This window comes from Rhincodon typus, chromosome 17 (genome assembly GCF_021869965.1).
Source record: "Rhincodon typus isolate 14 chromosome 17, sRhiTyp1.1, whole genome shotgun sequence".
In the NCBI taxonomy this organism is placed as follows: Eukaryota; Metazoa; Chordata; class Chondrichthyes; order Orectolobiformes; family Rhincodontidae; genus Rhincodon; species Rhincodon typus.
The window spans coordinates 32,878,096-32,900,487 of record NC_063348.1 but is presented as its reverse complement, the minus strand read 5'-3'; the positions used below and the strand labels follow the sequence as shown (position 1 = coordinate 32,900,487).

General features: G+C 40.6%; 1 protein-coding gene across 1 annotated transcript in view; it reads right to left on the bottom strand.

Moving 5' to 3' along the window:
• The window catches only part of LOC109934977, a 225,473-nt gene extending 208,211 nt beyond the window's left edge, over window positions 1-17,262 (bottom strand). Inside the window, exons 1-2 of the mRNA XM_048607337.1 lie at window positions 16,929-17,262; window positions 1,527-1,622 (exon numbers count right to left, since the gene is read on the bottom strand). Coding sequence (XP_048463294.1) covers window positions 1,527-1,622; window positions 16,929-17,262 — 430 coding nt within the window. The remainder of the gene's footprint in view (window positions 1-1,526; window positions 1,623-16,928) is intronic.
• Window positions 17,263-22,392: the final 5,130 nt, after the last annotated feature.

Genomic DNA, 22,392 nt, shown 5'->3' with positions numbered 1-22,392 from the left:
CTTTTCATGACAATCGATTCCTGTCCAGAAACGTCCACAGTGGGAGTCACTTAAGTGTATTTTACGAAATGCCCAGAGTTCTCGGCCTGTCTGTTAAGCTGCAGTCACAAAGCTGAGCAAATATCTTGACTCAAGCGTGGAATAATTGTGATGCAATGATGCATTCCTACGGGTTGTCATCACATTTGGAATTTCCTTGAACACTGAAATTTATTGCAAGAAATTCCACATATCCTTCCATTAAGGTAGAATTATTTGAGCAATGATTAAACACCACAAAGGTAATTTTGGAATAAATTCCATGGTATCTTGAAGAACCAAATATTGAAGAACCACTTCTGCTAATGTATGAAACTTGCTGCTTCAGGAATATTCAGGCCAGCACAATTAGAAGTCTACCTACAGTTAATGTCAATGGTGGATAACAATTCCGCATTGTCTGTAAGTTCATTAATGCAACATTTAACCGGAAATAGTAGCACCGATATGCGGACAAAAGTGTATTATGTTCAAACATATGCATATGTGTTCTTTTAATTTAAGCCAAAAGCACGATCACTGAATTACTGCACCTTTACACCATCTGTTTACATGGTTTATTGTCATTTTGTTCATGAAGATTCACCGATAACTTACCCAAAGGATGGAAGCAAAATTCTGCAGGTAAGAATTGAATGATGACCATGAAACCATTGCCATTTGTTAGGGGAAAAACCTATCTGGTTCACTCATGTCTTTTAGGGAAGGAAATCTGCCATCCTTACCTGGTCTGGCCTACATGTGACTCCAGACCCACAGCAGTGTAAGTGACTCTCAACTGCTCTCTGGGGAATTAGGGATGGGTAATAAATCCTGGCCTAGTCAATGGTTTCTACATCCCATGAATAAACAAAACAATGGTGCTAGCAATAGGGAAGATCATCATTGAAATTAAACCTTCTTTTATGTCAGCGAGTATTGTATTCTTTAGGTTAAACAAACAGCAGCTACTTTGACAGCGACTGTCAAAGGATAAACATGTAGGTGTGGGGATTTGGTGGCAGTCAGTAGCAGGTTATGTGCCAGTTGTGTGTAGGGGTGGATTGTTAGTTGGTACAGGGTTGGGTAGTATATGTGTGGGTGTTGGGTACCAGTGGGTGAGGGTCTAGGTTTCCAGTTGGTTGAGATGGTAGGGTTGACATGTGTGTGAGGTTATGGGTTCAGGTGGGCGAGGCAGTTGGGTGCAAGAGTGAGAGTTTGGTGACCAGATAAACAGACAGGTGTTTAAGGTATGTCAAATGTTTAGATCAGCATCTGCTGGATGCAGCAGCGGCAATTGGTTTTTGGGCCAGGTGGAGTTGAGTCACGGGGGAGTGTTTGGGAGATTAGATCCAGGCAGTGTTGGGACAGAGGTGGTAATGGCCAGAGTTAGAGAATATTTGGATCGTAAGCCTTGGATAAATTAAATAGTTATCCACAGGTTAGAGTAGATATTAATTATCTTACTTTCCTCGAGTAACTTTTAACTTGAGTGTGTCCAAACCTACCCTCAGTTTCTGCTCCAATCAGATTTTGTGTCTCATCCAAAAGTTCCACTTGATTGTCAATCCCGACATTATCTTTTGAGAGAGTGTTCTGTGATTCTACATCAGCACAAAAATACACAAGAAATGTTGTAAACATGTAGTATGATGGAAACTATAGCAACAATATCTTTGTCATTGAAAAATGCCTACATATTTATTTCAGCTCAATGGTCATAGCCAGGAAGTAGTTAGATGTTCAGTAGTAAGTCAAGGGGTGAATTGAATAGTTACATACAGGTTAGAGTAGGTTGTTAATTGGCTAACTTTCCTTGAGTAACATTTAACATGAGTGAGTCCAAGCCTGCCTTCAGGTTCTGCCCTCATCAGATTTTGAAACTCATCAGAATGTTTCACTTGATTGTTAATACCGGCTTCAGCCTTTGAGGGGGTGTTCTGTACTTCTACATAAGCACAAAAATACATAAGAAATGTTGTAGACATACGGTATGTATTTAGTTGAGCTCAGTGGTCATAGCTGGGAGGTAGTTACATGTTCAGTGGTAAGTCAAGGGGCAAATTAAATAGTTGACCACAGGTCAGAATAGGCTGTCTAACTTGCTCTGAGTGACTTTTAAGCTTAAGTAACACCAAACAACAACTTTAAGGGACTTTTCTGGAGTGGTCACTCTCTTTTAACACACAGTAAAGATTTCTAAATGACACAGCTATTATTTCCATGAATATCTGAAGTCGTATTTTGTGGTTTCAATGCCTGAGTGACAAACAATGCTTTTATTTCCACTTTAAATAGTACAAAAACATTTCATCACATTTGTTGCCTCTACCATCTGTTTCATCCATTAGCATTTTCTTTTCTGAGCACTTCTCTAGCAATGGCTTATTTGTGCATTCTTTTCTCAGGCACTGCTATCTTATGTGCTTTCTGGGTTTGACACTGCACTCAAGCAAAGGAAAGATATTTCATTTGTAAAGATTACAGGCTTTTCTGACTCAAGTCTTCCAAACAAAGCAAGACATCATAACAACACCCCTGTTCTTAGACATTAGCACTTACTTGACTATGTTATCATCTGAGTGACGGATCAGCCCATGCCATGAGAGGACCTGATAACTTACAGACCATATGTTGCCTAATCTGGTCTACTATCTACAACACAATGGTCCAGTTAGTATCCACTTTCTCCTTTCCTTCTGTTGCAGCATCAGTACTTGACTTGTGGGAACAAACATTTATCTTGTTGGGTCTCATCAAAGTATAAAAGATGATTTTTTTTATATCACACGTATCAGAAAACCGATTGACATTTTAATCATATTATTGAAATCACTCAATAATGTATAGAGTTTTGGTGAAGTCATTTTATCTATGAATATTACCTTATTGTTAATTATTAACACAAAAAATAAATTAGGAAGAAAGAAAGACTTGCATTTTTATAACAACCTCAGTTTGTCTAAAGATGCTTTAAAGGCAATGAAGTATTTTCAAAGTGTGGTCTTATTAGTAATGTTGGAAGTACGGCATTTAGCTTCATTACAACAAGCTTCCACAAACATTAATATAATAGGGTATCCAAAATCCATCTGCCAAGTTGGTTAAGCAATAATCATTGTCCATAGCATCAGGGAAAATTCTGTGTTTACAATCCCCTACCCTGACACAAGTACCCTCCCAATATGACCCAACTGCCTCCAACCAGCCAACTGCATCCCTAACACACCCCCAACTGTTTGACAATTCCTCCAATGTGGCCCAACCCTGACTCACTCAAACCTGAGTACCCATTCACCCACCTAACCACTTACCCACACAACCAACCTCATGCAACTAACCATTCACTTACCCAATCACTCACTCACCCAGTCAACCAATTACCCACTCATCTATTCACTCATTCATTTAATAACGTTAAAAGACTGGACCTATAAAGTTGCCTTGTGATTATTGGTGTATAAACTGGGCCTGTCCTGTGCTCTCCCTATTCCATTCTGACAGTTACCTAAGGAACGCTGTGTTGTACGCAATTCAGTGAACGTCAGGATTGTAACATCCCAAAAACAATGTGCAGCAGCATTAAGTTGGGGAGTTTCTGAGTATAGCAGTAATCCACTCAACAATGTTAGTGCTCAGAGATTCAGGCCTGTGATTCAAACCTGGATTACACTGCCTCATCATCGTTGTCTCAAAATTCTAGAGCACCCTAGCCAGGAGCAATGTGGGAATGCCTTCATCATGCAGAGTACAGGGATTCAACCTGAAAGCCCACCAGCACATTTTCAGGGGCAACAAGGCATGGATTGTAAATGATGGCCTTGCTAACAACTTCCATTGACCGAAAATGAACAAAAGAAAACAAATTAATAAAATATTGTTTCATTTGTTTGTAAGTTTAAGGATTTTCTTACCTTTTGACCGTTTTCTCCATAGGTAAATTCCAACTAGTATCATAGGTAATAATAGCGTACAAATTATAGCCAAGCCAAGGACTAAATAATCATGGGATTCTGAAAATTATAAAATACAAGAATAAATAGCTATTTAAATTAAATCAAACTTTAGGTAAACTGATAATGATCCATGATGTTTAACAAATTGCCCAAGCTGCTTTCATTTTAACATTCAGGTCCTCAGAACAGCAAAGCTTAGAAAATGAACAAGTGGTATCATAAATAAAAAGGAGAAATTCAATGTCAATACTATAAGTGATTCCATCCCTCAGGTATTCACAAGGGAACACCAGAACATATCTCAACAAAAGGTGCCACACAGGAGGCTGCTAAATAAGAGCCCATGGTGTTAGTGAGAAAGGTATTGGCATGAATAGAGGATTGGCTGACTGGCAGGAGGCAGAGAATAGGGATAAAGGGGCTATTTTCAGGATGGCAACCAGTGAGTATGGAGTTTCACAGGAATCAGTATTGGGTCTGCAATATTCATGTTATACATTATCTGTACGAATGAACTGAGGGCATTGTTGCTTAGCCTGCAGATAACACGAAGATAGGTGGAGGGACAGGTAGTATTGAGGAAGCAGAGATTCTGCAGAAGGACTTGGACAGGCTGGGAGATGGGGAAGATAAGTGGCAAATGGAATACAATGTCGGAAAGTGTGAGGTTCTACACTTTGGTAGGAAGAATAGAGGTGTAGAGGTGTGAGGAAGGGATTTGGAAATCTGAAGCACAAAGTGGCTTGGGAGGCACAGTTCAAAATTCTCTTAAAAGGTTCAGTTGGCAGTTAGGAAAGCAAATGCAATGTTAGTATTCATTTCAAGAGGGCTAGAATACAAAAGTAGAATATATACTGCTGAGACTGTATATGGCTCTGGTCAGACTGCATTGGAATACTGTAAACAGTTTTGGGCCCTGTATCTAAGTAAGGAGGTGCTGGGTCAGAGGAGGTTTACAAGAATAATCCCGGGGATGAAAGGTTTGTCATATGAGGAGTGGTTGAGGACTCTGGGTCTATACTCGGACTTTAGGAGGATGAGTGGAATTTGATTGAAATTTAACAATTCCTGAAAGGCCTGGATAGAGTGGACGCGGAGATATTTCCACTCAAAGGAGAGACTAAGTCCTGACGGCACAGCCTCAGATGATGGATGACCCTTTAAAATGGAGATGAGGAAGAATCTGTGGAAATTGTTGCAACAAAAGACTGTTTAAACGATGTCATTGAGTGTAGAGAGATAGATCGGTTCTTGATCAGTAAGCGGGTCAAGGATTTGTAGGGAACAGGCAGGAGAATGGGGCTGAGAAACGTCTCAGCCATGATCAAATGGCGGAGCAGTCTCGATTGGTTGAATGGCCCAATTCTGCTCCTGTATCTTATTGTCTAAGATCTTTCAAACAATATCATTCCTATGTATGATAGGGAAATCTTGAAATAAAAACAAGTGCTTCAAAAAATCATCAAAGCTTGAGGATATTTATCTCAGCCTGCTATGAGAGATGATGGAAAGGATTCATGAAAAAATTATAATCATTATGAAAGAGTTTGTGGAATTAGGACAGCGATCAGAATTTTGAAATTGCATACTGTAATATGGTGCCAAAAACCAAAGCAGTTGAGAAACTGATAAAACATAACTGTTTGAGCCATCAATCTCATAACTGTGTGTAAAATTATGTGTAAAATGATCAACCAAAATGATCATTATCAAGATTCCTGGGGATTATTATTGACCAGACACTCAACTGGACTAGCCATATAAACATTGTGGCTACAAGAGCAGGTCAGAAGCTGGGAATTATGGAGTCATCCTGACCTCCCAAACCTAACACACCGTCTAGAAAGAAACATGTTAGGAATGGGATGGAAGCCGCTCCACTTGTCTAGATGAATGCAGCTTCAACAACACATGAGAAACCTGAAACCATCCAGGACAAAGCAGCCTGGTTGATTAGTAACTCATGCACGACCTTTAACATTCATTCCCTCCACCACCAATGCATAGTAGCAGCAGTGTGTACCATTTTTTTTTTAATTCATTCATGGAATGTAGATGGTGCTGGCTTCTCTGGTATTTATTGCCCATCCCTAATTTCCTAGAGGGCACTTGAGAGTCAACTACATTGCTGTGGGTCTGGAGTCACATATAGGCCAGACTACGTAACAGTGACAGATTTCCTTCCCTAAAGGGCATTCGTGAATACATAGCAGCAACTTACCAAGCCTCCCTATGATTACATTTTCCAAACTACAACCTTTACTAACCTACAAGGTCAAGGACATCAGGTACATGGAAACACCACTACCTGCAAATGCACTATCCAATCCGACTTGGAAATGTATTGCTGTTCCTTCACTACCTGTAGGTTAAAATCTTGGACCTTTCTCTCTGACAGCACCTGCATGTCTACCTATATCACTGCAACAATCTCAGAGAAATTTTTTTAAAAATGGGATCTACTATTGGATGGCAGTAGGATTTTGCTAGCTGGATGAATTAAGATAAATTAAATAATCTGCCCATTAGCACCAGAGAATTGCATTGGATTTTTGTAAAAAGCCCCAATTTAAATATTTAAGCTCCGTCTTGTTTTGCTTATTTCAAGGTTCACCTATAGTTAGATCAAGTGGGCATCTGGTCATCAATGTTGTATAGCTGATCACCCTATTTTTCATTGTGAACAGAGTAGTGGCAGTCAAAAAATGTGTTTGCTGCCACTTGTATTCATTGCATCAAATGATAGGATCATCAATATAATCTGCAAGAACAGAAAAAATACATACTATGTTGCGGCGATTTCTGACCTGGAAGCAGTAACAATAATGAAACAGTGTAATGGTAATTGGTATTTTACATGTTTGAAAGAAAATCTTAAGATTTTGTATACCTTATAAAGAGATCAATTATAATTTCATTGTATAAGAAGAAATATTGTTCCATGTCACTTGCTGATCCTTGACCGGGAAGCAAATAATGTACAGAAGCTGGGTGACCAGAATGGAGACCTAGAGGAATAAGGGAGCCAGTATAGATATGCAGATCGAGAAAGAGAAGCAGAAGCACCAGAAGAGAAGTTGAGAAGATTATGGAACGATCAATCATACACCAGACAGTGAAGAGTGGTACACTGAAGACCTGTTCAGCCAGGTACTGCTGCTGCCTGGAGAGAATCAACTAAGTGCTTGAAAGAAAGGGAGTGGAATTTGATTTAGAAGAGTTGTGAAGCCAAAAATGAGACCTACAAATAATGTGGGCTGCCGCCTCAATAACTGGGATCTTCATTGTAATATCTGCTATTCCATGTCTAAGTTATAGATTTTATTCACAATGCTTTGCCTATTATGTCAAATCGTATTCGATGTTCAAGTACAAGTGAAGGAAGGCAATATACTTCCAAGTCAGGATGGTGAGTGGCTTGGAGGGAAAGTTGGAGCTAGCGGTATTCCCATATATCTGCCACCCTTGTCCTTCCAGAGAGAAGTAGTCGAGCGTCTAGAAGGTACTGTCTAAGGATCTTTGGTGACTTTCAGCAGTTCATCTTTTAGGTAGTACACACTGCTGCTAATGAGTGTCAGTGATGGGGTGAGTGGATAGGTGTGGATGTGGTGTCAATCAAGTAGTCTGCTTTGTCCTGGATGGAGTCATACTTCTTGAGTGTTAGAGCTGCACCATCCAGGCAAGTGGGAAGTATTCCAACACACTCCTGACTTGTGCCTTGTAGATGGTAGACAGGCTTTGGGGAGACAGGTGGTGAGTTACTCACCGTAGTTTTCCTCACCTCTGACCTGCTTTTGTAGCATTGTCTTTATGTGGTGAGTTCAGTTGAGTTTCTGTCGTTGGTAGTGGAGGATTCAGTAATGGTAACATCATAGAATATCAAGGGGCGGTCATTAGATAGTAATTGCATGGCATTTGTGTAGTATGAATGTTTCTTGCAACTTGTCAGTCCAAGCCTAGATATTGTTCAGATTTTGTTGCATTTCAACATTCTTCAGTATCTGAGGACTCATATATGGTGCTAACCATTGTTCAATATTGCTGAATGCTCATACTGTGACCCCTGGTTCTGGACACACCCACCATCAGGAATATCCTCCCTGCATCTACCCTGTCCAGTCCTGTTAAAATTTTATAAGTCTCTATGAGACCCCCTCATTTTTTTTTTCCTTTATTCATTCATGGAATGCAGGTGTCGCTGGCTAGGCAGCATTTATTGCCCATTCCTAATTACACACAGGGCAGTTGAGAATCAACCACATTGCTGTGGGTCTGGAGTCACATGTAGGCCAGACCAGGTAAGGATGGGAGTTTCTTTCCCTGAACCAGATGGGTTTTTCCCAACAATCGACAATGGATTCACAGTCATCATTAGACTCTTAATCCTGCCATGGCAGGATTCGAACCCAGGTCCCCAGAATTTTATCTGGGTCTCTGGATTAACAGTCCAGCGATATTACCACTAGGCCATTGCCTCTCCTATATGTCTGTACTCTAGCAAAAACAATCCCAACCTAGTCAATCTCTCCTCATATGTCAGACCCACCATCCCTGGAATCAGCCTGGTAATCCTTAGCTGCACTCCCTTGAGAGCAAGAGCATCCTTTCTCAGAAAAGGAAACCAAAATTGCACAAAATATTCCAGGTATGTTCTCACCAAGTCCGCGTACAACTGCAACAAAACATCCCTGCTCCTGCACTCAAAACCTCTCGCAATGAAGGCCAACATACCATTTGCCTTCTTTACCACCTGCTGCACCTGCATGCTTACCTTCAGCAACTGGTGCACAAGGACGCCCAGGTCCCGCTGCACACTCTCCTCTCCCAATTTACAGCCATTCAGATAGTAATCTGCCTTCTTGTTTTTACTCCTGAAGTGAATAACCTCACATTTATCCAAATTATACAGTATCTGCCATTGATCTGCCCACTCACCCAACTTGTTGACATCATGCTAAAGGATCTCTGCATCCTTGTCACAGTTCACCCTCCCACCCAATTTGGTATCATCTGCAAACCTGGAGATGTTATGTTTTGTTCCCTCATCCAAATCATTAATATATATTGTGAATAGCTGGGGTCCCAGCACCGATCCCTGTGGCATCCCACTAGTTACTGCTTGCCAATTTGAAAAGGACCCATTAATTCTTACTCTTTGTTTCCTCTCTGCCAGCTAGGTTCCTTTCCCAGTCTTAATAAAAACCAAAGGAACTGTGGATGCTGTAAATCAGGAACAAAAACAAAGTCGCTGAAAAAGCTAAGCAGGTCTGACAGCAATCTGTGAAGAAAAAATCAGAGTTAACGTTTTGGGTTAACGCTTCAGAACTGAGAAAGGGTCACTGTACCTGAAATGTTAACTCTGATTTTTTCTTTACAGATGCTGCCAGACCTGCTGAGTTTTTCCAGCAACTTTGTTTTTGTTCCTATCCCAGTGTTGATGGCCCAGTCTTGAGTTGCTCAGCCCATCAAGACTACAACAACCCTTCGAAGAGCATCCTACCCAAATCCACCCTATCTCTGTAATCCTGCGTTTTCCCATCGCTAATCCACCTAGCCTATACATCCCTAGACACTATGGACAATTTAGCATGGCCAATCCACCCTAACCTGAACATCTGTGAACTGTAGAAGGAAATGTGAGCACCCAGAGGAAACCCACACAAAGACAGGAAGAATGTGCAAACTCCATTGCCTGAGGGTGGAACTGAATCCTGGCACTGCGAGGCATCAGTGTTAATTACTAAGCCATTGTGCCACCTCAGGCTTTAGCGGATGTCAGTAGACTCTGATATTTTTTATGGAATTCAAATTCCACTATCTGCTGTGACAGGATTTGAACAAAGGTCCCCAGAACGTTTGCCAAGTTTCTGGATTAATAATCTTTCAACACTATCATTAGGTCATTAACCTACCCCTGATTGTGTAGCATTTTGAATTTGTTGTTAATATTGAGACATTAGTGCAATACCAGCCACTTTCTCTTTCCTATTCCAAAATTATGCTTTCCCTGCCATGTAACCACCTTCCCATCCTGCTCTCCGTCACTTCTCTGACTCACCCTTTTCCTTCCTTCTACTCACCGTTCAGAGTTCTGTTTATACTGTACAACTCAACTTGTACAGTGAGTACACATTCCATTGTCAGTCCATTAGGAAATGTTGAATGCTCCACGACACATCTGTACTTGTCACCATCATCCTTTATTGTTGGTTTAATGTTCAGTTGACTGGATGTATAAAATGTTTTATCACTATTGATGCCAAAATCCTTTATGTAACTTAGTAATGAAATATTTTCTGTTCTCTGTTTTGATACTTTGATCCAGCTGATCTTCAATGGTTGAGGATAAAATCCAGTCACGTCACAGCTCACAGAGTCCTCTGAACCATTCAAAATTGTAAGAGATTGTGTGGATAAACTAACGTTTGGCTGAGCTGTGTGGAAAGAAAATATAAATTTCATTAGATGCTGGCTTGTGTAGGTCATCAACAGAAAAGCAAGATGCTGCTAAGAGTGTACAGATAAGTTACTATAAAACTAGAAAATTAATTTGATCAAATACCTTCTTTTTCCCCTTTTCAAAACAGACCTTTTCAAATCTGGATACAATTAGCCTTTGTAATGCCAATAATATATTTAAAATTTCAACAAATAAATGAGTTTGAAATACAACTTAGGGGTTGCAATCCTAAATGTTTTTTAATTTTTTTCCTCTGGCATGTATTTTAAAATTAGACTAGAACAAAGAGACACGTGGTCATAATCTCATTTGAGAACTCTCATTGTTGATCATTTCTGATCCCTGTCCCCATCCAGCAGCCAGTGCTGGTGGAAAAAGGAAAGCAAATATACTGAATGCTGTTGAGTGAAACATGCTTTTCTGGAGAGGAGCAAATCCCCAGTCAACATCACAGAGAGGTGCATGCAGCGTGGGGGCCCTGTGACAGGTAGTCAGCAATCACTGAGAGGATAGTTTGAAGTGAGGACCCTGGGACCAGGAAGTGAGTACCATGGAGAGTAGCTGGTGAGATAGGACCCTTGCAGAGGGGCAGGAAGACCAGCACGTGGCACAGGTCTGGCCATTCCCAAAACTTATCTTTTTCGTCACATGAGCCATCTTCCACTTCAGCTGGAGGTCTTAGATGGACTGAATCTGCAGGAACTCCTTGTACAAAACTCTGGGTATGGGGGAAGAACGTACCCAACATCACCCTCATCCTGATGGCCACCTTTGTGTGTGGCTGCATCAAACACCAACTATCACTATGTGCTGAGGTTCTACCTGGCCCTGGTGTTGCGACGGATAGGACTGGCCTCATTGTCGTGGACCATTCTATACCACCTGCCTTTTGTGGAGAAATTTGCAAAGGGAAACACCTTTGAGCACAAGTCCATCAGGAAGTGGTAAGCACACAGCATCCTCGAGACACTGAGGGAAAAGGAGAGGGTGGATCCTGTTGTATGGTTCCCTGAGCAGACTGCCAAAGTCATCTGGCAGGATACTTCATCACCAGAACGTGCCAACAAGCACCAAGACATCGCTTGGCTGGTGGTGAGAAGGGCACCACCTGTCAGATCCCTCATGTACTCCTTGTCGGCCTGGGCCATCGCATGCTGCCCCCGAAGCCGCTGCGGGAAATTTGACACTGTCACACATGTCCTGTTGGAATCTGACTTTGTAAAGGAAATCTAGAGAGAGATGCAACAGTTTTTGTTAATGTTCGTCCTGAGCAGCTCTGTGAAGCAGGACCCTTTCCTCTATAGTCTGATCCCCAGGACACGCATCAAGGCGAACATCAATTGCTCCTGGAGGACCATCAATTCAGTGAAAGATGCTCTTTGCTCTACCCGAAACTTGTAGGTCTTCCAGAACAAGGAGTCGACCCCGACTGAGTGTTGCAGACTGGCACAGTCCAAGGTGCAGGACTACATGCTGAGGGACACAGTAAAGCCTGGGGCAAATGCTGCCAATGTGCAGTGGCGAAATACCACTGTGTGAAGTCTTTCTGCTGAAAGTAAGTGGGAGTTCATTCAGTTATCAGACTCTCCTAGGGCCTTAATGCAACTAAATATAATCTTGTATATGCAAGAGATGCCTTTGGTTTGTTGGGATAGAGTCAAACTCAAATGTTTATTTGTTTACTTGATATGTTAATGTACAGAACCAAACCGCATTTGTGATAATGTATATATACAAAGAGACTTTTTATGAATAGAAAATATTTTTAAAATTAAAAATAAAGAGGCAAAAAGACCTGCATTGGATGTTAGTGGGACTCGTGGTGCAGAAAGTATAAGATTTTTTGAGGCTATGCTTAATTAGGGGTAATAGTAAAATGAAAGAAAGGGTCTATATTCTTTTGAGATAAGGTATGTCTGGGAAAAGCCCAATCTGTGATTTACACATCCTGAACTATGTGGAAAATCCTAGATATTTCTGATAGTCTGGATGATAAGGTGAGCAGGAGGTGCCTCCAGTTGGAGTTCTGGATTTTGGAGATTGAGTGGCAGCCTGGGCATACCATGGTGCAACCACCCTCACCCACCTCCACCTCCACAACAGCCCACTGAGACATAAGAAGGGGACCAGACAGGTAGCAAGGAGATCCCCTGAGTGCAGCTTGCTCACAGAATATTTCTTGGCCTCAGAAAATGGTGATAGTGACAATTTCTATGTGGAGCCCACTTGGAGCCAAGACCATGTTACTGTGGGTGGCCCAGCTGCTCAAGGTAGGGATGGGTAAGTATTGAAGGGGATTTGTCAGTGAGGCGAAAAGACAGGTGCTTTTGCCACTATAGCCGTGACTCCATGAAGGTACGCAGCCTCCCTTGACGTCAAGGCTGCAAGGTATTCTGCACAAGGAGGGTGAACAGCCAGAGACTGTGGTCAACGGTTGGACCAATGACAGAGGACGAAAGAGAATTGTGGCTCTGAAAGTAGAATTAGGGGGCTGGGTAGGAAATTCAATAGCAGGACTTCAAAGGTAGTAACATTCGGATTACTCCCAGTGCCATGCAGTAATAAGTGTAGGAATAGAAGGACAGAGCACATGAATATGCGTCAGGAGAGATAGTGCAGGAAGGAGGGGTTTACACTCTGAGCCTTAGTGGGGAATATGGGACCTATACAGGGTGGTCAGGTTATATATAAACAGGAATGGGAACAATATTCATATGGGGAGGTTTGCTAATGCTGTTGGGGTGTATTTAAACGGCAGGATAATGGAATCCTGACAAGTACTGCAGCGGGGTCAAAGGCTGTGATGGAATTAGAAGTTAGAATGCAAGTAAGTGAGTCTGGAAGGCAGAGGAAACATAGGCTAGATAAAGAAAGAAGTGAGTTAAGCATGATTAAATGGAGTGTATTTTAATTCAAGGAGCATGAGGAATTACACAGATAGGCACAAGAATGTTTGATATCCTAGCTATGATGAGACTTCCAAAAAGACGGCAAGATTGGTAGCTCAACTTTCCTGGTTATAAGGTAATCACACAAGATAAAGAGAGGTTATTGAAGGATGAGGGAGGGTCACAATATAGATCGAGGGATCAATTATAGCAGCAAGGAGGGATGATAGTGAGGAAAGATCATCAAATGACACCATGTGGGTAGAAGTTAAAAAAACACAGAAGGGCCAAAAGCACAGTAAGGGAGAAATGGAAGATCAGATATCTATAATCAAAACTCAGTGAAGAAGTGTAAGAATAATAAGCCGGTAGGGTAAGGGATTTTAACTACCTAAATATTAGCAGGGATCGTTTTAGTGTACAAGAGTAGAAAGGGAACATCATTCTTAAATTGCACTGAGGAGAATGTTTTAGTCAGTGCATAGAAAGCCCAACAAGTGAGAGGGCTGTTATTAATTTAATGCTTCGAAATGACCTTATAAAATATTAGAATTTTGATAGTTGTGGGAAAGGATAAAGGACAAGGTGCTTTTTCAGAATAGAGATCAGTAATTAGTGGTGTTCCACAATAATTGGTGCTGCGACCTTTGTTGTTTGTAATATATATCAATGATCTGGAGGAAGATGCAGGTGATCTGAGTAGTAAGTTTGCTGACAACACCAAAACTGATGGATTTGCAGATAGTGAGGAGGATTGTCAAAAGATACAGTGGGATATAGATAAGTTGCAGGTTTGGGCAGGGAAATAGCAGCTGCAGTTTAACCTGGAAAAAATGTGAGGGTGATGCATTTTGGAAGATCAAATTCTTGTGCAAATTATGCAACAAGTGGCAGAAACCTTAGGAGCAAAAACAGAAATTGCTGAAAAAGCTCAGCAGGTCTGGCAGCATCTGTGGAGAGAAACCAGAGTTAATGTTTCGGGTCGAGTGACCCTTCCTCAGAACTCAGTTCTGATCTGAAATGTTAACTATGATTTCTCTCCACAGATGCTGCCAGACCTGCTCAGCTGTCCAGCAATTTCTATTATTGTTTGATTTACAGCATCTGCAGTTCTTTCAGTTTTTATTTAGAAACATTAGGATTATTGATATACACAGGGATCTGGATATGCAGGTCCTCAGATCCCTGAAAGTGGCAACACAGGTGGATAAGGTGGTCAAGAAGGAAAATGGCATACTTGCCTTCATCATCATCAAGCCATCAAATATAAAAGTTGGCAAGTTATGTTACAGCTGTACAAAACTTTAATTAGGCCACGTTTAGAATATTGTGTGCAGTTATGGTCACCACACTATCGGAAGGATATGGATGCTTTGGATTGGGTGCGGAGAAGGTTAACCAGGATGTTAGTTATGAGGAGACATTGGATAAGCTTAGATTGTTTTCACTGGAAAGATGGAAACCGAGGGGAGATCTAATTGAGGCCTACAAAATTATGAGAGGCATAGATAGGGTGGATAGAAAGAGGCTTTTTACGAGGGTGGAAAAGTCAACTTCAAGAGGGCACAGGTTCAAAGTGCGAGGGTGAAAGTTTAGGGGGGGGAAGAGCAATGAAAGTGTTTTCGCACAGAGGGTGGTAGGAGCCGGGAATGCACTGCCAGTGGAGGTGGTGGAAGCAAGCAGGTTAGCAACATTGAAGGCATATCTTGATAGATGCATAAATGGAGTCAAACAGAGGGATAGAAACCACATATGGGCAATATGTAGTGGGTCTAAATAAGGGACAGGAATTGGCGCAGCTTGGTGGGCCAAAGGGCCTGTTCCTGTGCTGTATTGTCAAGGATGGGTCAAGAGTAAAAGTTCTAAACTGGGAAAAGGCTAATTTTATTAAGATACAATTTGGTCCAAGTGGACTAAGAGCAGTCAGTGCAGATAAACTGTGTCATACAAACAGAAAATTAGTGCAGAGACATAGGCCATTTGGCTCTTTGATTCTGCTCTGCCATTCAATTTGATCATGGCAGATCATCCAATCCATTACCCTGTTCCCACTTTCTCCCCACACCCTTTGATCCCTTTAACGCTAAGGACTGTATCTAACTCCTTCTTGAAAACATTCAGTGTCTTAGCGTCAACCACTTTCCATGGAAGAGAATTCTATAGGCTCACCTATCTCAGTCAGAGCAGTGGGACACATTCAAACTAGGAAAAAGCAAGACTACACAGCTAATATTTTCTCATAAAGACAAAGGAGGGACCAAGAGTGGAGAACCGTGGATGCCAAGGAGCATGAAGTATGGGATTAAAAACCTAAAGGAAATTCTGAAAGCAAAGAATGTACATGAGAAAACATTAGTGGGCAGAATAAGGAAAAACCCAAAGGGATTTAAGAAAAATATATAAAGAGCAAGAGAATAATGAGAGAAAAAGTAGGGCCCATTGGGAACCATAGAAAGGTAATCTACTGTGAACTGGAAGATGTGAGCACAGTCCTTAGTGAGTACTTTATGTTGGTCTTCACAATAAAAAGTAAATGCAAATATACACATCAGAGTGGTAGACTGTGAAATATAAGTTAACAGAGAAAGAAGTACCAATGTGTTTAGCAGCCTCAAAAGTGGATAAATCTATGGGGCTGGATGAAATGTATCCCACACTTTTGACGGAGGCGAGGAAGGAGATATCAGGGGCCTCAGCAGTAATTTTAATTATAATTTCAACTTAGATGTATGGGGTTTGATGATGAAGTCTGCAGATGATACGGAAATTGGTTGGGTAAGAAGGAATGAGCAGAATAGCTGTTAACCATACATTTATGCAGTATTTGGATGTTCACTTAATTTGCTGTAACTTTCAAGGTTATGAGCCAAAAGCTGGAAAATGGCATCAGTTTATTCAGAGATAACAAAGTGCTATCTTTCTGAAGAAGTGTCCCGACCCGAAACGTCAGCTTTCCTGTTGCTCTGATGCTGCCAGGCCTGCTGTGTTCCTCCGCTTTGCTATGTCTGACTCCAGCATCTGCAGTTCTTGCTATCTCAGTGATTTATATCAGTCTATTCAGATCCTTGTTGACTGGCATTGACATGATGGGCCAAATGACCTCATTCTGCGCTGTAAATGTCTTTGTGTTATATGTGGATCAAGTCCAATCAAAAATATATGTGAGATCTTTTTAAAAAGCGTTCCTTACAAAAGAAACTCGTGACTAATGCGCTATTGTTTCTAGAGAACAATGACATCATTCCCCTAAACACAGATCTCTAATTGTATCAACATGCAACCTTATGCTCAATAAGGGCACCTGAGATATCTTCAGAGTGATGTAAACACAGGCTGAACACATATAGGTTTTGTGACCCAGCTACAACACCCCATGATCGATGGGAGTCAGTAGTGGACAGTCATGTTTGACACAATCACTGCAATGCCATATCACTTCACAAGATTAATTTCAGCAGAAATATTGTTTAGGTGTATAAACAGGTTGGCAAAGTTATGATTAAGAGCAGGATTTATGTTGTGGAAGTCATCCATATGTGTTGACTTGCACATTTTCTTGCATAATTTAACACAGGAGGAAGACAGATACATTTCTGCGATGCTTACCTGATACTTGTATTTCTGAGGTCCGTTCTGCACTGTCGGGTGTTATGAACACAGTGCAAGTGTAATTTCCTTCATCTGCAATCTGTACTCGTGGAAGGAAAAGTGAGGCATCTCCCTTCAGTAGATTGCGATCATTAATTAATGCTCCTGGTCGCTTTGCATTATGTTGATCTCTCGCGAAAGAACACACATCTGTTTCTCCATTGAGCTTCCATTGAATTCCTACCCTTTCTGGGTCAATGGGACCACCAGTATAGCCTGTTACCTTGCATGTCAGGTGAATATTTTCATTTAATGATACTATCAGTGGGCTTTGAAATATCTCGAGATCCATTGTGTCTTTAAGAGAAGAAAAAATATTATGGAATCATCTCACATATACTACCACAATGTCTTAATAACGACTCACGTGTATTTCTTTAAAGTTTAAAATAACAATTTACATCACTCTGCCATGTTGAATTTAAAGCAATTGTTGTGGAAATTCTAAAGCTTTCGCAGCAAGATTTTCTGAGGCCAGAACAGATCAGCAAGTGTGCTACATAAAACAACTTCATTGGTCCAGGTTTTCTGAGGGGTAGTGAATCTGAGGAATTCTTTCCTGCAGTGTGCTGTCAAGGCTGAGTTTGTTGGCAGAATTTTAATCTGAAAGGGAGGCCTTGCTAAAACTACACAAGACGCATGAAATACTATAAACAGTTCTGCTCCCTTTATCCACAGAAACATATACTGGCATAGGAGGCAGTCCAGAGAAGGTTCACGAGTTTGATTCCCTGGTGTGAAGGGATTTTTCTATGAGGAAAGGTCGGGTAGGTTGGGACTGGGCTCATTACAGTGTAGAAAAATAAGAGGAGACTATATTGAAACATACAAGGTTCTTGGGGGGGGCCTAACAGAGGAGATGCTGAGAGGTTGTTTTCCCCAGTCAGAGAGTCTAGGACCAGAGGACAAAATTTAAGCGTAAGAGGTTTGCCTTTTAAAGCAGATGAAGGGGATATTTTTCTGTTAAAATGTAATCAATCTGTGGAACTTTTTATTGTAGACTGCTGTTGAAATTGGGTCATTGAGCATATTCAAACCTGAGGCACAGATTTTTAATCAGTGAGGGAATCAATGATTACGGATTAAGGCAGAAATGTGGAGTTGAGGATTATCAAATGAGCCATGATGTTATTGAATGGTGGAGAAGACATGATGGGATGAATGGCCAACTTCTGTTCGTATGTCTAATAGTCCCATAGATAGCCAGATAAGCATTTTGCAGCACTGATGAGAGTTGTATAGGGGGACCCTGTGGAATCCCCATTGGAGGAGACTCCAAAAGGAATTGTTGAGGAAATTGAGGATCCGGCTGGCCAATCTCCCTACACTTGGAACCTCAGAAAGTATTCATTTAAATCAGAGAATTTGGAAAGTTGTGCTGAAGTCAAGTAAATATTACCGAAGAAATGTTAGACTATTCAATACATAGCCTGAGTAACTATTAATCAGACCCTCAATTTATCTCAAACATTCCCAACTGAACCTCCGTCTGACGCTATATTTCCCCAAACCAGATGGCTCCTTTCCCTCTGAGGTTTGACCACCACTTCCTCCACCTGTGGACCCGATAAACACCAATCTCACCCCGCCACCCCCTCCTCCAACCCCTCTCTGGACTAGCCACTCCTGCCCTGTCATCAAATCTGACTCCTACTTGGCCCTCTCAGGACTACCCCTTACTTCTGACAGAGTCAATACTCTCCTTCCCCCACAGCTGGACCTGAACCACTTGTATCAACATCTAATCCCCCTAACTCAGGACCTGATACCCCTTCCCCGAGACTACACCTGACTGCACCATTTACCATTTTGCAGTTGTTCACAGCTTAACAAAATGTTATTTTTTTGCATAATATAAATAGAGGACTCTCAACTTTGCTCCCTGAATGGCTGCCTGTGAGAGCAAAATTCTGCTGTATGAAGAAAGCATGTTTATTTTAAACAGGAAGGCACCACTTGGTTGTATTACTGTTTTTATGTAAGTGCCAGTTAACCAGAGTCCATTAAGGTGCAAAACCAGGAAACTCACATTGGAGGTGCTACTGACTCAGGTACTCAAATTAACAACTAGGCATTTCATAGACAAGTTGTGGTCAAATACCAGAAGGTGATAGAAGCTCTTTAAAAGATGTACTAACAGAAGAGATCACTTCCATGGGAGTTTTCTTATTTGGTGATCCAATGCATATAAAGCAACATGTAGACACATGACCTTTGATTTTATCTCTTATTGGAAATATAATTTATAACATGCTTTTATTACATTGAGATTCTGATGTAGTCATAACCTTTAGTATGTTGCTTAACATTTGCTTTTGCTGTTATTTCTTACATCATTGTAATCAAACACAGTTTTTGGAAAACTGATTAGAATCTCATGAGAATTTCAAAGAACTTGCACAAGTGTAAAATGAAATTCACAACTTATTAAAATTTAGTTTTCACATGTCTGGTGTCCTTTGTACATGGCAACTCTCCATACAATTCAAAGGCATATTTCTAGTCACCTTTGCTCTCCTCAGCTCTACCTGATTGTTCTTTTATTGCAGTTAAATGCTCACCTCTAATCTGTCTCTAATCTGGAGTGTATTTAAATTCTCTCTCTCCCTCACTATCCTATCACCTCATTTGAATATTGCCTTCTACACATAGTAGTAACAAAACTAGAATCAATGTAGAGTCCATTCCAGACCAATACATATTGCCATCTTCAATCTACAATCTAAAACTGTTGAATATGTTTTTCCTGGTCAGTGATAGAAGCAATGAGAAACTGAACGTAGCCTCAAATTCAAAATTGTTCTCAGAGTTCATCAACCAGCTTCACATAGCTTACTCTGGCAAAGACAACAGCTCAAGTTGCAGTTAGAAGCCACCACATAGTTTTACTTAATCATTTCCCAGCAATGTAGAAGGTTTTAATTTTTTTTAACGAGTTTATTTAGAAGTAGCAAAGAGCAGAAATAACTCTGCCAAAAAACTATTATGTAGGTGTATTCCTGACCTGATTGTTTACCTGATTACAAAGCAAAGGTATTTCTATTTTCAAAATAAAATTAACTGCAGGATCTACTAAATTATCTTTCTGCAAGACTCACTGAAATTGTAAGCTTACAATTATTAGCATAATAGGTTTAAGGTGAGAGGGGAAAGATTTAAAAAGAAGCTGGCAGGTAACCTTTTCACTCAGAGGGTTGTGTGTCTATGGAACGAGCTGCCAGATGAAGTGGTCGAGGTGGGTACAATGACAACGTTTAAAAAGCATCTGGATGGATATATGAATAGAAAGGGTTTAGTGGATACGGACCAAATACTGGTAAATGGGATTTCTGGTCAGCATGGAAAAATAGGACAAAGGATCTGTTTCCATGCTGTATGACTCAATGATTCCATAAATACTGGAAAGTTCAAAAACTGCATCTAATAAAATTATGCTAATGTTTAATTTCAAAGTATGACCTTTACTAGTAATTCAGCATTTCCTTTCCATAATGGTCCTGGCTGGTATTTTGTGGAAACAGGAATAAACCAAGCTGTGAATCCAGTTGTTGGTATGTACAATCCTGCCACACTTTCTGTTCAAAATACAATGTAATAGTTACTACAGTCCATTTGTGTCTTTTTCGTGCAACGGAGAGTGGATTTTACAATTAAGCTGAAAAAGCTGGAGATACTCATCAGATAATGAGAAATAGAGTTAACAACAAAACCAAATACACAGTCTCCACCCTACTTTCCCCAAGGATTTGATTCAATTCTCCTAGTTTCTTCAACTCTCCAGCATCTGTTCTAATAATACCTTGTTCCATTGCCTCAATATGCATCCATTTTTCCTCAACCAAAGTATTCATTCAATTTTCTACACTCAGCTCCCGCTTGCATTTCCCATCGGAATCACAATAGGACTCCCCTGTTCCTACACTGCAACCCACCAGACTTCATGTTGAACAAATTATCCTATATCTGTTTCACCACATCTTGTATAATACCATCATTACACAGACCTTCCCTTCTCCGCTCCTTTTAATATTCCCTACGGTTTCTTCCCTGGGGAGGAATGTGCAGTGGGGCAAAAATACAGGAAAATAGTTTACTTGTACTACTTCCAATTTAATTACTGTAGTTACTAACGTAATTCAGTGTAAGACAGAGAGAAATCACTTCAACCTTTTGATAAGACACTTTAAATCTTCTGGATTCAACACTGAATTCAGTAATTGTCTCCACTTTTCAAAGAATAGCCATTGGTGATGATTTTGCTATTCCCATTTACACATTTTCTACACCTACTTATTTAATGCCTTGTCCGATAATCATTTTCTTCTGTGTTTCTGCACTACGAACCCTTTAATCTTTAAATCAATCTTTCCACAGTGTCAGTGACTTACACTGTGGTTTCTCTATTACAATTTCTCCCCGATTCCCTGCCTACATATTTGCTTAAAATCGGTTACATTGCTCATTTTTTCACAGTCAATCTGAAAACATAACTATGCTTCTTTATCCTACTGATGCTGCCACTTTGGAATTGCATCAATTTTATGTTTTTACTTGCGAGTGTTGACTGCAACGGAAGCAAATACTCTCCAGTCATTTTTATTACCAAAGACATACCATCATTGTAGAAATGCTAAAATAAACTTAGATCAGTAATACTTCACCTGATGTTGAAATGAATGATATAATACTGCAAAGAGTCCAAATTTTCATCTTCATTTTGAGAACTTAAAGCTTCGAAAGCATTTTCCAACAACAATACCCATGAACTACTGAGCACTTGCTGCCGAACAGATATTTTACTTTCGTCGTTATTCATCCAATGCGTCGTTATCTGATAATAAAATTTGTTTCCGGGCAAAATTCGAGCATAACCAATTAATCATTCACTTATACTTAAAGGAGCAGCATTTAAATTTAAAAAGAAGATGGGAAGCAAGACCATTTTTTCAAACTTACAGTGTGTGAAAAGTAATTTACTTTAAGTCATACACCATTTACCATTTTGCTGTAGTTCACAGCTTAACAAAATGTTACTTTTTCCATACTATATCGCTTCTCGACCTTTTGGCTACGATCTAGTGTCGAGTTGTGAGTCATAAGAGCTATTGAGATCGTCGCTGGATCGTGATTGGACGTTAGAGGATCTGTTGGCTGAGCTGACGTACTATTGGTGGATCGTTATGCTGGTTTCAGTCGAACGCCAATTCAGGAAAAGGCCAACCTAGAGCTATGGCTTCAGCAAGCATCCACACCCCAGGCCAAGAGATCCAGAACCCAGTCAGGGTGGCTATGAAGAGGGTGAAAGAAGGTGCGCTGGTCGATCGGACCTTTTTTTTTGTGGACAGGGTTCTGCTGGGTTCTTGTGGATTTGAAGTAGGAGATGTTTAGGTGGATGTTTTGACGTGACTTTCAGGTGTGTCAA